General features: G+C 30.4%; 1 protein-coding gene across 1 annotated transcript in view; it reads left to right on the top strand.

Moving 5' to 3' along the window:
• LOC143252921 (calcitonin gene-related peptide type 1 receptor-like) overlaps nt 1-16,389 on the top strand; it is a 121,755-nt gene that overhangs the window by 62,009 nt on the left and 43,357 nt on the right. The window contains exon 4 of the mRNA XM_076505790.1: nt 1,150-1,263. Coding sequence (XP_076361905.1) covers nt 1,150-1,263 — 114 coding nt within the window. The remainder of the gene's footprint in view (nt 1-1,149; nt 1,264-16,389) is intronic.

Below are 16,389 nucleotides of genomic sequence, written 5' to 3'. Positions count from 1 at the left end.
ATGTTAATTCAAAACACAGTCACAAATCATAGTAGGCAATAATCAAGCTCTAGAATTTCCCAGATTAAAAATGGTACCTCACTTGTCCCTGATAGACAGAGAGAACAAGTATTATATACAAGCTTTTTAGCGCCGTCCCTGTAAGTGTTCATACACTATTTATATTCTTTAAGGTCATTCCAAAATCATATAAAGAGAACACATCCTTGACGAGATACCGTCTGATGTGACCATATTACTGTTCAACTTCCCATAGTGCCTTAAATTATATGTAATATTCCAACGAAAATAAAACAGAATACGTCGGCATAACAGGTAACTAGGCCGAAAATAATCTAGTCACATTCATCCACCAGAACTCATTACTCTTAAATCTAAACACAAGGCTACAAACGTGCATGTATGAACAATTTTGAAAACAGTATTTAAGGAACTCATGCTTCAGTTCATAAACTTGTCTCCATAAAATTATCCAATTATAAGAAAATGTGACATTTACGTGTTACTTATATATTTTTATCTTATCAGTTCATTAGGTTATTTTTTCCACCAACATTAACAGCTTGTCATCTAAAAGCAGTTTGTCATGATGACTTGACCTTTTTTGTTTTAATTACAGAAGTGATAACGAGATTTTCTTTCAATCATGTTACGTGTACATTATAATTACTTCCTGGTCGATACAATATCATATGAATATAAATTATAATACATAAGTTGGAATATTTTTCCGTATTTAATTGCAATTCAAAATCACTTTTGCAATATGTAATATCTAGTAGAAATAAGAAATAATATTTATTAAATTCCATCATCAAAGAGTTTAATTAAAGCTATTTTCTCTACAAAACTTTTATTGGAAAATTGTTTCCCAGTGACAATTGTTCCCCATGGACTTATACCACTAGAAACTGGGTTTCAATACCTGTGGTGGGCAGAAAACAGATATCCTTCTGTGTAGCTTTCTGCGTAATAACAAAAAAGGAATAACAACCATAGAAAATGTTAAAAGGAAGTAAGAAAATAGTTATGATGTTACATTCATAGAACTTATAAGTGAATAAAAAGAGAGAATAGTTTCATTGCAAAGACTGCACAAATATGAGATTAAATTGATACTAATCTCATATTTATTACGTTTACTTTCAGGAAACGACACTTGTCCGCCAGAGTTCGATGGCTGGGGATGTTGGGAAGCGACGCCTGCTGGTCAAGTTGCAAAGATCGAATGTCCCAGTTTTGGATCATTAGCAGAAGATAAAAGTAAGATTAAAGTAGACTTTTACTTATAATTAAATTATTATGTAGTTAGAGCACTCTAAGTAGATCATTATTATCTCGATCTTGCTCAAACAAATCTTACCCTTTTTCGTTATTTGTTAATGACATTATTATATCTTTGTCAACTCAACTTTTACTTCACTTATATAACTGTACGTAGAAAAATCCACAAAAATAACAAAACGTTTAAACTCACACTTACAATAACTTGATAACTTGACCGTTTTCGGAATTTTAGTCCTAAAACTGAAGGTTTCTTTTTCAAAGAAACTCAAACAATCATGCTTGAAATGTGAAGGTTTGGTATCAACAATTTACTTAAATTAAACAACTGAAAGCTCTTACAAAGTTGCAAATAGACCTGCTTCATCAGTACTTTTAAATTGGTATATATATTACAGAGATCCTAACTAAAAGTACACGCAATTCTATAAAGACAAAGATCTTAGAATAACTATGACCTGAGTAAGTGTTACATGTGATAACACTATGTAACACAAATTTTGTTCCTGGATAGTATGTGTTATTTCTTAATTGCTTATGTTGTAAAAGTACAGAAAGTGGCCAATATTTCCTTCAAACTTTGCTTTTATGACCTGGATAATGAAATTTAGAAATTAACCTATTTTTTATGTAAAAACGGGCAAATTTCCACATTTTCATTTACATAAGGTCTGAATAAAACAACATATAAATCAAGATTTACATATATTTATACTAAAGTCATATAAAATGTTTAGAAGTGAGCAGTTTTTCGAGATTTGTGACTGTAATGTAAATCACTTTCACGTATCAGCCCCCAAATATAATCTCCTATCATATTTTCGTTATACGCTCCCAGGTCACAAAAGCAAAGTTTGAAGAGAAAAATAGGTATTTTCCATTTACTTTAGGCATAAGCGATTGGGAAATAACACTTTCTGCCCAGTAACAAGAAACAGCAAAAATTTTGCTACAAATTATAATTTGTCGCTTGTGGATTTAATTTTATCTATATTAATATAATAGTACTGTCTCTTGTATGACTATAAAGGGAGTGGATAGATCTTCACTAAAATTAGTTTGAAGGTTCATTAGGTCTTTACGGACGTACATACAAGTTTTCAATTTTTGCATTTTGTATTTTTATCACCACTTCGCTCTCTTTAGATGGACCTTCACCAAAGTTGGCATGAGGGTTTGTTAGGACCATGCAGTTTCACATTTTATCTCTTTCAGTTTTTATGGGCGTTTTTCGTTTTTTACAATTACATATCAGGGAAGCAGTTCTTCGTATTCTAAGATAACTTTCATTAATAATTAATTTACATAACTTCCGTCCAGGTAGCTAACACTCCAGATAGTGTTAAAAATAAAATAGCTGTATTTATAATAACAGAAAAGTTAAGACAAAAACTGGTTCACAATAATAAACAACATATCAAATGTTATTTAGCACCCAGTTCAAATGTACAAAAAGATAAATTAATTGATCTTTTCCCAGAGTAAGTATTTATGTTGTCGTAATTCTTATATGCATTTTTAAAGCATGTCTGCTCTAATCATTTTACAGTGTGCAATCAATGCAAAAAAAAGTTTTTATTGGTATATTAATGTGTTTCAGGCTAGTTTAAAAATATTGTAAGAAATACAATTAAAAATTCATAACAAAGATTAAAATAAATAAGAGAAAACATTATAAATAGAAAATGTTAAAACATTAACGAAAAACCAACTTCCAGTAAAAACAAAACAAAAAATCTATCAGGCTTCGGAATTTTCTGTTTCAATGTGAGGATTATTTGTTTGTTTGTTTTTGAATTTCAAAACTATACGAAAGATATCTGTCCCTAATTTAGCAGGGCAAAACTAGAGGGAAGTAAGTTTGTCATCACCCACACTGCCAATTCTTGGACTATTCTTTTACAAACGAATAGTATGATTGATCATTGCATTTTGATGCTCCTGCGACTAAAAGGCCGAGCATGTTTGGTGTGACAGGAATTCGAACACGCGATCCTCAGATTACGAGTCAAGCACCCTAATCACCTGGCCGTGCCGGGTCTATAGATGAGGACTGTGTTTGTGCAAACAATCTGTACTCTTTTTGTCGTTTTATATATAAAGTTACGTTACAAAAAACAAGCTGCTCTGCTATTAGTCGCAGCACTAATTAAGAAAATGTCTTGTTATTAAACAATAATTTAAAAATCCAGTTTGGTATTTGGATATTTTATTTGATGCAAGACTTTTTTTTCTAACAGTGATGTAACGCTGTTGCAACATAGTTATCACCTGTCAAAACAGTGAAAATTTTCATATTGTTGTGAGTGAACTTTTGAGCGTCAGTACTAAAATAATTATAAAAGTAACACTTTAAATAACACGAAGCATTGTGATGTAACATTTTGATACCAATTATGTGACCTTATTATTGAGAATTATATGAACGGATTCGATTTAATCGTTTCTACTAATGACTATAAATTGTCAACTTTCGCTATAATACGCTCAATCACGAATGTTTATCATGCATCATATAGCACGATATCCAATTTCTTTCGATGGCTTTTACTTTTTCAACATTTGAGCAGACGTACTGTTACAACTATCAAAAGACTAAATGATTTTCAGATAGTTTAGAAAGATGTTATATTTCACCCAGATGTCCATGGCACATTCAAACTGATTGCAAAGCATTTTAGTTTGTGCTGTACAGAAATTGCAAAGAACATTAGTTGTAATCCAAACGAACAGTTCTTCAGATATTATCTCGCTAAAAATCTGGAGACGTTTTCGGTATAAATTTCCAACATATGTATACTTTTATTTTTAGTGCTCTTCCACAGAAACAGCTTATTATACAAATCTTAGTACTTTAAATTATCACTTAATATAAAATATTTGTTTTGTTGATTCCCTTTTAAGTTATCAAAATAATATATTCATCGTATTCAACTCTATTCAATTTCTTCCCTCTCAATGAATGTCTGGAGACCAATATTTTTGTCATTCTAAGATACACTTGTAGAAACGTTTCAGGTATTAAAATAACTGCAATAGTTATATTTAGACCACAGCCTCAAAAGTCCACCTCTACTCTCGTATTTAATATTTCGTACATGCATGACATGTAAGCACGTTCGTTTTATATGAACACCAGAGGCCCAGCCTATCATGCCGTTTTATGACCTATCAGGTTTGTGTAGCTGCATTTGTGTTATGAAAATCGACGCTTTATGATAAATCTAAATAAAAATATATATATATATTTATAAACTCATTTTCGCAACAGATAATAACATAAACTGCTTGACACATGTTTTAAAGAGATATTATAAAAATACAAATTTATTTTATTTATATGTTATTATTTCAAAACTAGAATATAACATTACCAGTGTAATAAGAGTTATCCTAGTATTGTAGCTGAACAATGTTGAAGTGCAGGAGCTTTGTTTTATTGCAAAAGAGCAAATTTATTTCATGATATGTAATGAATGATATATTTAAAGTTTAATTTTTAATTTCAAGGATACATTTTTGCTTTATGGTAGCTCTATGACAAATACTGATCATATTTCATCTATATTTTTATTTATCTGCTTACATAAAGGTTTGTATGCTGTATTAAGTCGATTTTGAATTTTTATCACATCGGCATGTCCGGTCATGCTTTCACAACCCCGCATCTTGGCAATAGCTCTGAATCGTAGTTTCCACTACAAAAGGCTCAGTCATAAGCTGAGGTAGAACTTGTTGCAATTTTTTCTGAATAACTCACATTTTTTATGTCAATGACATTAAATCCCTTCTTAAGCACATCTTTATGCTTTGAGTGTATGACAATGTTTTGATGGAAACGGCTGCCATGTACACTTCCTAAAAATAGTAACATCATATTTCCACGAACGACAAACAATGACAAATTTATTTCCGAGATATACCTTTCTAGTAGAAATTTATATCGGCTGTAGTTTTCACATGACTTGCTGATTTGTATCATCAAAATAGTTTTAATTAACGTATTCATTCCTCTTCGATATGTCAGTAGCTTTGTAATATATTGTTCCTTCCATTACACCAACATAACATTTATGTAAAGATTTCAAACACAGATTGACCTGTTCATATTGCATATTGAACAAAAAATAAAGTTAAAAGCTCTTACAAGTTTGAAAAAATACAAAGTTATAAAATAGTAATCACCAAATTAAATTAACAAAGTTCATGCAAATAGAGACGGAAGATCTAAACAAACGTCTGCACCCAAGTACAGAATTCTTAAACTTAAACTGAATTTATCAATTGAGAAATAAATATGAGTTACTTAAAGAAAAATAATGAAGCACTGATGATAGAATAGATTTGCTACACAAATATCGAGAACACTTAAGTGCAGACTCTAGGATGTATATATGATATAATAGTATCACTGAAAAATTACTAGCCAGAATATCATTAATATAACATTAATATAACAGGCATTAATTCTAATTTGTGTGGAGTAATAACTGCGTGACATTTTATTTGGTAACCTTTGGAAAACAATGTTTAGATGCAAAGTACTCTTTTTTTTTTCTCTCTATCAGATTTAATCTGAGTCATTTTAATACAATTAGTTTGTGTTTTGATACTTATGAGAAATGATCATTTCATTAGAAGTTTTATTCGGAATACCGGAGCACTGCCTACGAACGTAATAAAAGTTACATATTACAATTAATTTCGGACAAGGTTCCGATTTATTATGTTACGTATTACGTTTTCAAATAGCCGAAAAATTTAATTTTGATTTAGAAGTTGGCCCGGCATGACCAGGTGAGTTAAGGCGTTCGACTCGTAATCTGAGGGTCGCGGGTTCAAATCCTCGTCACATCAAACATGCTCGCCCTTTCAGCTGTGGGGGCGTTATAATGTTACGATCAATCCCACTATTCGTTGGTAAAGAGTAGCCAAGTGTTGGCGTTGGATAATGATGACTAGCTGCTTTCTTTCTAGTCTTACACTACTAAATTAGGGACTACTAGCTCAGCTAGCCCTCGTGTAGCTTTGCGCGAAATTAAACAAAATAGAAAAAGAAGTTAATTGAATGTTAATATGTATTAACTTTATCATATTTACCAATAAAATTGATACTCACAACTTTATTTCTTAATATAAATATATTTTAATATACAAACAACAATACAACTTATAATAATGGTTATTACAAATAGTTATTGCAAATCATGATTTGTACAAAGGAGTCTTGCAAACAAAGAATACTGAGTCTTCTCTCTAGTCTGGAACTGAATATTTTATCGACGGCTGGTTCGTGATGAGCGATTTAACTCTTGACGGGAATGCTAGCTAGCTCTATTCTAGGTTGGTCTCACACGATTTACAGCTTACTTTTCAGAAATGAGGATATCTAATGTCCTCATAGAAATATTAACGTCCAAAGTTAATTTTCTGAAGTTGAAAGGTTTGTAATGTTCGAAATATAGAAACGTTACTGGTCAAATATCTGTAGTTTTTTAATTAATAAGCGTTTATTAAAATTATAGCTTTTGAATTTTGAAGTGTACTGATTATAGCAAAGAGAAAATATAAAACTGTCTCTCCTCGTTGCATTAGTTACCTTTTATAAGCTTTAATGCGAGGTTCTTGAAAATTCAACTGGCAAGAATGTCGATATATATTGTTGATTCTTACTCTCGAGAATCTTCTACAAATTTAGAGAACAGGCGGGACTTTCGCAAAAGACATTTCACAATATAAGGTACATGCATTTTTAAATATATATTAAACTTAAACAAACATAGATATTAAAATAAATATATATTAAACCCGTTACTCAAATACTTTAGTTAGTTTTGTAAACTAATTTACAAAACTGTTTTTACTATAACAACAAAAGGTATACTTCCACATTTTTGATAGTAAATTAGTTTTAATTTATATATGGTTTTTGTTAAACTATTACAACACTGTCTACATTGATACTAATACTCTCTCTGGTTGGTCACCGGTAAGTTTAAGTAATTACAAACCTAAAATTTGGGATTCAATTCCCCATTGTAGACATAGTGCAAATAATCCATACGTAACTTGACCTAGAAAGAAACAAACTTGACAGTAAGAACCAATTTTAACATTACACTGGTGAAAATCAACCTGATTTATTTTCAGATATTATTGTCGTGTATAAACGCTCCATCAAAGCTGCTGTTTCTGTTTTGCTTTTGATCAGAGTTAGCCAAATTCACAGATGTAATATTACTTTTATGTTCTAATGGCACATTTGAGAATGATTTTATCACTGTAGACTGTACATCATTTCTTAGTGTGATCCTTTTTAAATTTTTATCAGTGAACTAAGGTCCAAGCTAGCTAAAACTGCTCTATACCATTACATTAACTACACAAATCTACTCATAAGAACAGCTTATATCCAAATCATTATCCTGGTAGCTGTCAAACACATCAAAAACAAATAAAGAATACCAAGATTCGTTACTACTTAGGTTATTTTTCTTTTGCTTTTACCCCAGCTGCATTTACTACTATGATAAGCTTATCCCGGAAATCTAGCAACGTGCATGCTGTCGATTTTCTGGCTACTGTCTGAAACTATCATTAAAGTTTTACAGCATTTTTTAAAGTTCTCTTGGGATGAAGAATAACTAACTTACAGGACGTTACCTAAGATGGATTTGGATGTAAATCAGATGACATGTCTCGATACTTATAGCAATAAGTTCTTCTTTTAAAATCCATGAATTCTCTTTTTATTCGGAGTTTTGACCTCAACTTACTGCTTATGTAAGTTTACTATTCTTTGAGCTATACCCAGCGTCCAGCATAAGATTCACAAACATATTAGTGGTGATGTAACGTTACTATTTGGATACTTTTTGTTCCAGTACCTTTATAAAACAGTAATTATATCTAGTGAATTAAAGAACCAAACAGTTATCTAAATTAACAAAATTCTCTATTTGAAGATTCACACTTGCTCCTGTGTTAAATTAAATTAAATTTATGTTTCAAATAACAATTTCAATAATATTTAGAAACATATACTTTCTAACAATACAGGAATTTTATTACTATAAATGATATTGATTCATTAATAAACAAGTGCTGCTAACATTTTATAGCAGTTGATTATTATATAGCTTGACTTATATATATATATATAAAGCTACAAACACAGAAACGTACAACAAATTATTATTCAAAATATTTCAAATTAACATTTAATAACGAAATGAAAATAATCAAGTGCTGTAAAACGAGATAACAGGTTAACTATTTTAAAAATCGTAGAATAAACTGATGAATTTCTAACTACAAGATTAAACTGCTTTGTAAAAAACCCAGAGTAAAACGTTTCTGTTTTTTTCTTTGGCAAAACTTAGATAAACAGATTAGTACGTTTACCAAACAGAATATACACCCAGTGGCACAGCGCGGTATGACTGCGGATTCATACAGCCAGAAACCGGGTTTCGATACCGTGATGGGCAGAGCACAGATAGTCCAATGTATAGCTTTTTGCGTCATTCCAAATAATCATTCATTCAGTCAACTAAAATTTATATATATTCACTTCCAACCAGTTTTATTGGATTACCAATATTCTAGTTATTTATTGTATGACTGAAGTACTCCTTTTATTTTTTTCGTTATTTGACCTGACTTGGACTGCTGATTAATCGCTTGAATCGCAATTTACGGATGGCGGGTTGGTATCTCATCGCCTAACATGCTTGCCTTTTCAAGTGTGTAAATATTATAATGTGATGATTAACTGCTCAGAGAAACCCAAGAATTAGCAGTGGGTAATTTTGATCTAAATTGAATAAACTTCTTGTTTATTATTTTGTATCTTCATAAACATTTACTTTTAGCTACACTATTAGTATTGTACTAAGTAGGCAACATATTGTAATAACGTACCTTACTTGTCATTTTCTTCTACAGTCGGAACCGCGTTTTCATTATTGTTTCATTCTTAACAAGACGTTTTCAGCAAGCGATAATTGTGGAACGCTTCACTCCTGAACGATCACACTTATTATAAGCTGTTTAACTAACGTTAAATCTATGTCAGTAAGTGAGATATGTTGTATTTTTCCTTTGAATTTGTTTTCATTAACAGCATTGATTATAATATTTAATATATCTAGTGTTATTATTTTCTAGTGTAATGCTTTATTCACAGAAACTATTTAATATTATTAGCTGAGTATATTGATTAAGATTAAACTTGGGCAACTCTAAGACCAGGCATGGTCAGGTGGTTAAGGTATTTAACTCGCAATCTGTTAGTAGTTAGTTCAAGTCCCCCCCCACCAAATGGCCCGGCATGGCCAAGCGTATTAAGGCTTGCGACTCGTATTCTGAAGGTCGCGGGTTCGCATCGCCATCGCGCCATACATTTTAGCCATGGGAGCGTTATAATGTGACGGTTAATCCCACTATTCGTTGATAAAAGAGTAGCCCAAGAGTTGGCGGTGGGTGATGATGACTAGCTGCCTTTCCTCTAGTCTTAAACTGCTAAATTAGGGACGACTAGCGCAGATAGCCCTTGTTGTGCTTTGCGCGAAATTAAAAACAACAAAAAAACTAAAATCTCATATTTTATAAATTATCAATATATAACATATACAATCAAACTAAACTAATAGAAAAATTATACGAATCAATAAATTCTGTTGCCACGTCTATCGAAGTAACTGAAATGCTCATAAGTTAGTGTTAATTGCTTTATAATCATTAAAGATTTGTCAGACCTATGCTGAAGTTTAGCTTCTACACCTAAAAGCCAAACGTTTCATGTAATAACATAACACAAGAAAAAAACACTTGAAACACTAAATTATACATTATAATTATTGTGAACAAATAAATGTACGATAAACTTAACAAATTGTCTAGCAACGTAAATGGCTTACTTCAGTACTAATGCTCATACAAAAGAATTAAAACGTACAAAAATGTCCAAGTAATACATTAGAATTTTTATAAGCTCATTAGGCAAGGAACTGCAGTCAAAATGTAAAAAATGCCTAAAATAGGTATTTTTGGGTTTAATAATGATTTACTTTTTCAACAGAAGCTACTCCAGACAGTATACATGTCAAGTGCTTATTTATTCCTGTTGTGTGACACTGTATTTCTAATTAAAGCTTTTTAACTGTAGCATAAGGTAGTAAAAATCACAAGAAAAATATTGCAACAATAATATTCTCACTGCATGTATTGTAAACAATACTGATATGTGAAGCTGATATATTGTAATATTACATTATTAAAAATATCAAAACACTGAAAAATAACGGAGCAAACCAAAAAGAAAAGACTTACATGGTATTTTTATTGTGTATATGTTATATAAGTGCACGCTGTATTGCTTAAATCAATCAGGATTTTCACTGATTATATATATTAAACTTGCTATGATAATTTTTTATAAGTACATGGTTCTTCTTCTTTTTTGAATTTCACGCAAAGCCACACGAGGGCTATCTCTGCTAGCCGTCCCTAATTTAGCAGTGTAAGACTAGAAGGAAGGCAGCTAGTCATCACCACCCACCGCCAACTCTTGGGCTATTCTTTTACCAACGAATAGTGGGATTGACCGTCACATTATAACGCCCCCACGGCTGAAAGGGCGAGCATGTTTGGTGCCACTGGGATTCCAAGTCGTGACTCTCAGATTACGAGTCGAACGCCTTAACCCACCTGGCCATGCCGGGCGAAATGGTTCTTCCAATTGTTATTCAAAATTTTGTTCACCCTGGATGTAATGAAATAAATTACCCTCAAGTAAACCGACCGGATATTTTATGCAAGTTAATGAACTATCATTTTACGTCTATCATCGCAGGCATTATGTTGATCAGTAAAGTAAGTTAATTTTTAATAATCTTCTTACTGCTTTCTTTTCTTATGGGAACTATGAAAGGTTGATATTTTTAAGCCAAAACGTTTTGAAAATACAGGTTGCATTATGTTCATTATAGCAATCTTATTATACGGATTTAACAAAAAGATAATTTTACATGAACAAAATTATTCATATAAGTAACCTTCTTTTCAGTTCAAGTAAAATCTAATTAACAAACCCAACATCATGAAACAACGCCTACAACATTAAAATAACCAAAAAAATTTTTCTGTTAAATCATACTTTTATAACATGTATTTATGTTGCGTAATTCTATTAAGATATTAACTGGAAATTGATTCATTTTGTAAAAAGAGCGCGAACATATTTAATAAGTGATTTACCCAAAAATATTTTTCGTCAAAACATTCTATATAACCGTGTGATTAATGCTCTGTACGGTATTTAAAAGATTGGAAAAAAAAATTAAATTGGAAAGACATTTTCATGAATTAAAATATCTAAAGTAAATATTAAGTTGCTGTTTAAAAACATTATGTGAGATAAATTAAAAGCAATTCATTATTTTTTAAAATATGCAGATCTGTTATCAAAACCAAAAGAAAATTCCTTTAAATGTCACAAAAATAAAGCGTACCGTTTTACAAGTGTTTGGTAGCCTCGCTGTTGACTTTTATATTTAACTTAAGAATAAGCCTTCTCTAAGCTTTTTAAACACCGTTATCAATCAGAGCTGGGTTATACCGGGTTAGTCCTAATTCATTATAGTAAACTAACTTTGCCAAATACTCTTCATAAGTGTTTGCATTGACAACAATAATAAAATGTTCAAAACATGATAATTGTTATTATTATTATTATTAAAGAAACTGTTTTAACATTAAAAATAGTGTTTCGCTATGAAATTTAATACAGAATTGAAAACAAACACCAAGAAGCTCTCTTTTTCAAGTATATTAGCTGATTTTATGAATTTTATGTTGTTGATTGATTTTGTTAACTGATGTATTGAATCATGCTTATCACAAGTATGTAGGGAGTCATTACTGTTATGCAAACTATAGTGGTTGGAACTTTATATTGTCTAAAACGGTTCATACTCTACTTTTATTTCAATATATGATTAACGGGCATGTTCTGATGCACATCTAGACCTTGTTTGTTAGTTATTCAGCGTCATTGCATGTTCTTTAGTAAGATAAAAAAATCTTTACTTGAATACAAATACTGTTATACGAACTTTACAAATAATTGTTTTTGTTGTTGCTTTTATTTTTCTCTCGTATCTATTGTAAATGCAATTAGTATCTATTTTAACCATTTGTGAAAAGCCATTACATTTTGTCGAATTGTTAAAAGTCAAGATATTCTCCTGGTCCACATTTGTAAAGTTTCGTATTGGCAAAACAGGGTGGTATGACCCAATGATACAGCATCCCTTGTTCCTTAGTGAGACTGACCATCTATTACGCGGATAACGTCCATGTCTAGAGAATAGCTACAGGTTTGTTTATCCTATATTTCGTTTTTCCTAAACAAAATTCATATGTAGATTTACTTTTTCTATATGCTATTCCCAAACTCCACAAATCTCCGATTAAATTTAGTTTTATTTCTACTGTAATTCAACATAAAAAATTATTAAACAACCGGCTATTTTATTAAATAAATTACTTAATATTTTATCTGATAAAATTAAAAGTATAAGAGTTAATAAAAAACACGTTTTTTGGATAATACAAATAATCAGCCCATTTTTAGAATATCTAAGAAATTGCGAAAAAAATAAGTAATATTTAAACATTTTATTTCACCACATTTTACACCAAATTCCATTAAAATGTTAATTATTGTGATAAATTCATTAATAGAACACTTCCGTTATCCTTTCATAGAAGTAGAAGAAAGAAAATTTAGATATTAAAAATGTAAGGGATATATTAAGTTTCTGTATTTACAATAATTATGTATTTTTCAATAACCAAGTAATAGGAGTTCCAATGGGAACTCTATTGTACTTGTATCGCAAATCTGTATCTTTCATTTTATGAGAACAGGTTTATTGAAAACTACATAAACCCAGATACTTGCGCTTTAATTGACAGATATATAGATGATTTAATTAGTATAAATAATCCTGAAATAAACTATGCTATTAACACCATTTATCCGGTAGATATAGAAGCTGTAAATACTTCAATATTTGATACAGAAGCACGTTATTTAGTTTTAGAAATTAAAATTATAGTTAAGGATATTAATATAAATATTTTTTATAAAAAATATTTTACCTTTCCAATATATGGTTTACCCACTTTTAATAGTAATGTACAATATCTCTCTGTTATGAGCATTATACCTTCACAATTATTCAGACTTTATAGAATTTGTAATAAATGACAATATTTTATAAGTAACGTTCAAATACTGATAAAAAATGTATTATAAATGGATTTAATAAAGAAACTTTAAATAAAATTATTAAATATTTTGTAATAAATATACGAATGTATTGAATAAATATAAAGAAATAAAAATTTAAGAAATTTAACTAAAAATTTCTGATAAGTAATTTTAGTTCTGAACAACTTGGCACTATTTTATGCGGATGGATACTTTACCGCGTCTGAAGACTTGTTTGGAATATAACAATTGATAATTACAGTTGATTTAATGGGTAGTGGTTGGGAGTTATACAAGTTAATTTAGATAACTGGGTGGGGTATGTGTTTGTGTGTTTACATAGAGTAATGCTACATCGCATTATCTGCTAAGTCCACTGAGTGGAGTCAAACACCTGATTTTAGCGTTGTAAATCAGTAGACCTACCGCTGTACCAGCGGGGGGCTTACTGGTTGGGACCATTCATACTAGTATAATTCTTTTATTGGGTTAGCAATTAGTACCTTTTTACCATAATGGGGGCTGGAATACTAACTTCAAAAGGTAAGTTTATTTAACTTACTTATTCCCAAAAGGTAGTGCCTTATTCTTATTTATATTTTTTCTTATGTTTCTTCGTATTCTTTAATCTGGAGAGTAGTCACCTTCTCAGAACTGTCTACAGGCAGTAAGGTTAATATAGCTGTAAGACGCTGTGGGCTTAAGCACCTACATTTCGCTTTTCTATTGTTATTTTTTCTTCTATTATTCTTATTTTTATGTATTTTATTCCTTTAATTTATTTTATTCTTTATGTGAGAATGGAGAATTAAAGTTAAGACCAATAGACGATGTATCCCCACCGCTATGTGAGTCTTACTTCCTCAGTCACCTCCAACACCTAGGATTCATCCCATATTACACAATATAGCTTGTTCCCTGGGATCCTTTCAATTGGTGTAGCGTTTATTATTTTTGATTTGGTTTGTTTCTGGTTTGTTGTAACATTAGTCTGAGGTTTGGATTTTCTGTTTCTAATGCAGTTCTTCCTTTTGAATTTGTTTTATTTTACTTAATATTCCCTCTCCATATATGTATGTAGTGCTACGTCTTCGTATTATAAAGAATAAAGCTACACAATAAGCTATTTATGTTGTGCCCAACGCGTATATCAAAAGACAAATATTATCTTGAAGCTCAGCTGAGATTAGGAGGATTCAGAGTTTCTCCGAAAAATATTTTTTGGAGAATCTCCAATTATTTTGCGACTTTTATTCGATTAATCGCAGGGACATCAGTGAACCTGAGAATAACAGTATCATATTAACCGTTTACATAACGACAATTAAATATAATCTTCTATATTAACGAATTCATATATTGTTAAAAGCAATATGCTTAAAAATAACATGAAATAACTAGTATGCTTTTAAACAAGGTACAACCAAACGTGTAAAATAATATATATATGTACATATTATGAAATTAAACAAAAGATTATTAGTTGAAAATGGTTTCAAACTGAAAATGCAAAAGGAATTTATCCAATGATTGCGTAACAAAAGTTAATAAAGTAAAATAAATATATCAATAACAAACAAACCACTAAAGTAATAATTTTTCGAGTACTTAGAAGATGTAGTATTAAATTTGACAATGAAAATACACGAAGAAAACCTAATTTTTTTCTATCTCGGATATATAGTTTGTGCTATGGATGGTGACCACAATAAAATCATAGCCATAGTATAATGAAAGGCCTATCTATAGTATCAATGTTAGTATGATTGACGTTAAATATAATGTGACAACATACCTCTTTTTAGTGCCTATGTTTAACCTGTGAAATGATAGTGTGATTAACATGAAATATAATGTAATGAAGTAGATGCTATTTTTCGTGTTAGTTTCTGAAACACTCTGGATTCGCTATTGACCTTATTTACAACTACGTGTTTTTTGTTGTTGTTGTTTTTTTTTTTTTACTTTTAAAAATATATTTTTGCCTCCAGACAGCGATGGCGCTGCCTTTATTAGCAAGTTTAAGCATGTGTCATTTTAAGTGATTAGGTAAGTTAAATATTATTATAACTTTTACTATGTGCAGTTACTTTATTATTGTGGCTTAAGAGTTTGTTCTGATTTGTTTTGAATCAAGCGAAAAACTACATGAGAGCTATCTGGCCTATTCTTCTCTAATCGCCAACTCTTGGAATACGTTTTACCAAGGAATAGTTGGATTAGCCGTCACATAATATCATTCCACGGCTGAAAAGACAGGTATATCTAGTGATGAGAATTCGATCTCGCAACCCTCAAATTGCGAGTCGAGTGCCATAAGCATAAGGTCATGCCAGTCCCGCAGCATAAGATTTTACTGTTATTCAAGCATTACAGTTCTGACAGTCTTTTTATATAACGATAATATGAGTTATGTAAAACTTCAATCAATGATACATGTATGTTGTAATAACATTAAATAACAACTTTTATTTGTGTTAAAGCAGCCTAATCAGGCTATTGTACTCCACATATCATATCCAATAAATCTGAAATGTATATGTGCATACTTTAGAATGTTAAAAATATTTTAAGATAATATTTATTTTGAAATATATTTTTCAAACTGATTATTAATCAGTTTTATAATTACTATAGAAACTAAATATAACATAAATTATAAAAGTCGGCTTTATATCTTCACATTTTCTAAGGCTAGTATGACATTTTAATCTAAATATAATGCATTAAATATGTTTCAGTCTTTATAGTTTTTAATTTTGTTGACATACCTTACGAATTCTGCTACTTGTTGTCCAGATAAAATTTACCTGTCGAGAAAATAT

This window comes from Tachypleus tridentatus, chromosome 6 (assembly GCF_004210375.1).
Source record: "Tachypleus tridentatus isolate NWPU-2018 chromosome 6, ASM421037v1, whole genome shotgun sequence".
NCBI lineage: Eukaryota > Metazoa > Arthropoda > Merostomata > Xiphosura > Limulidae > Tachypleus > Tachypleus tridentatus.
This window is presented reverse-complemented; position numbering and strand designations above follow the sequence as displayed.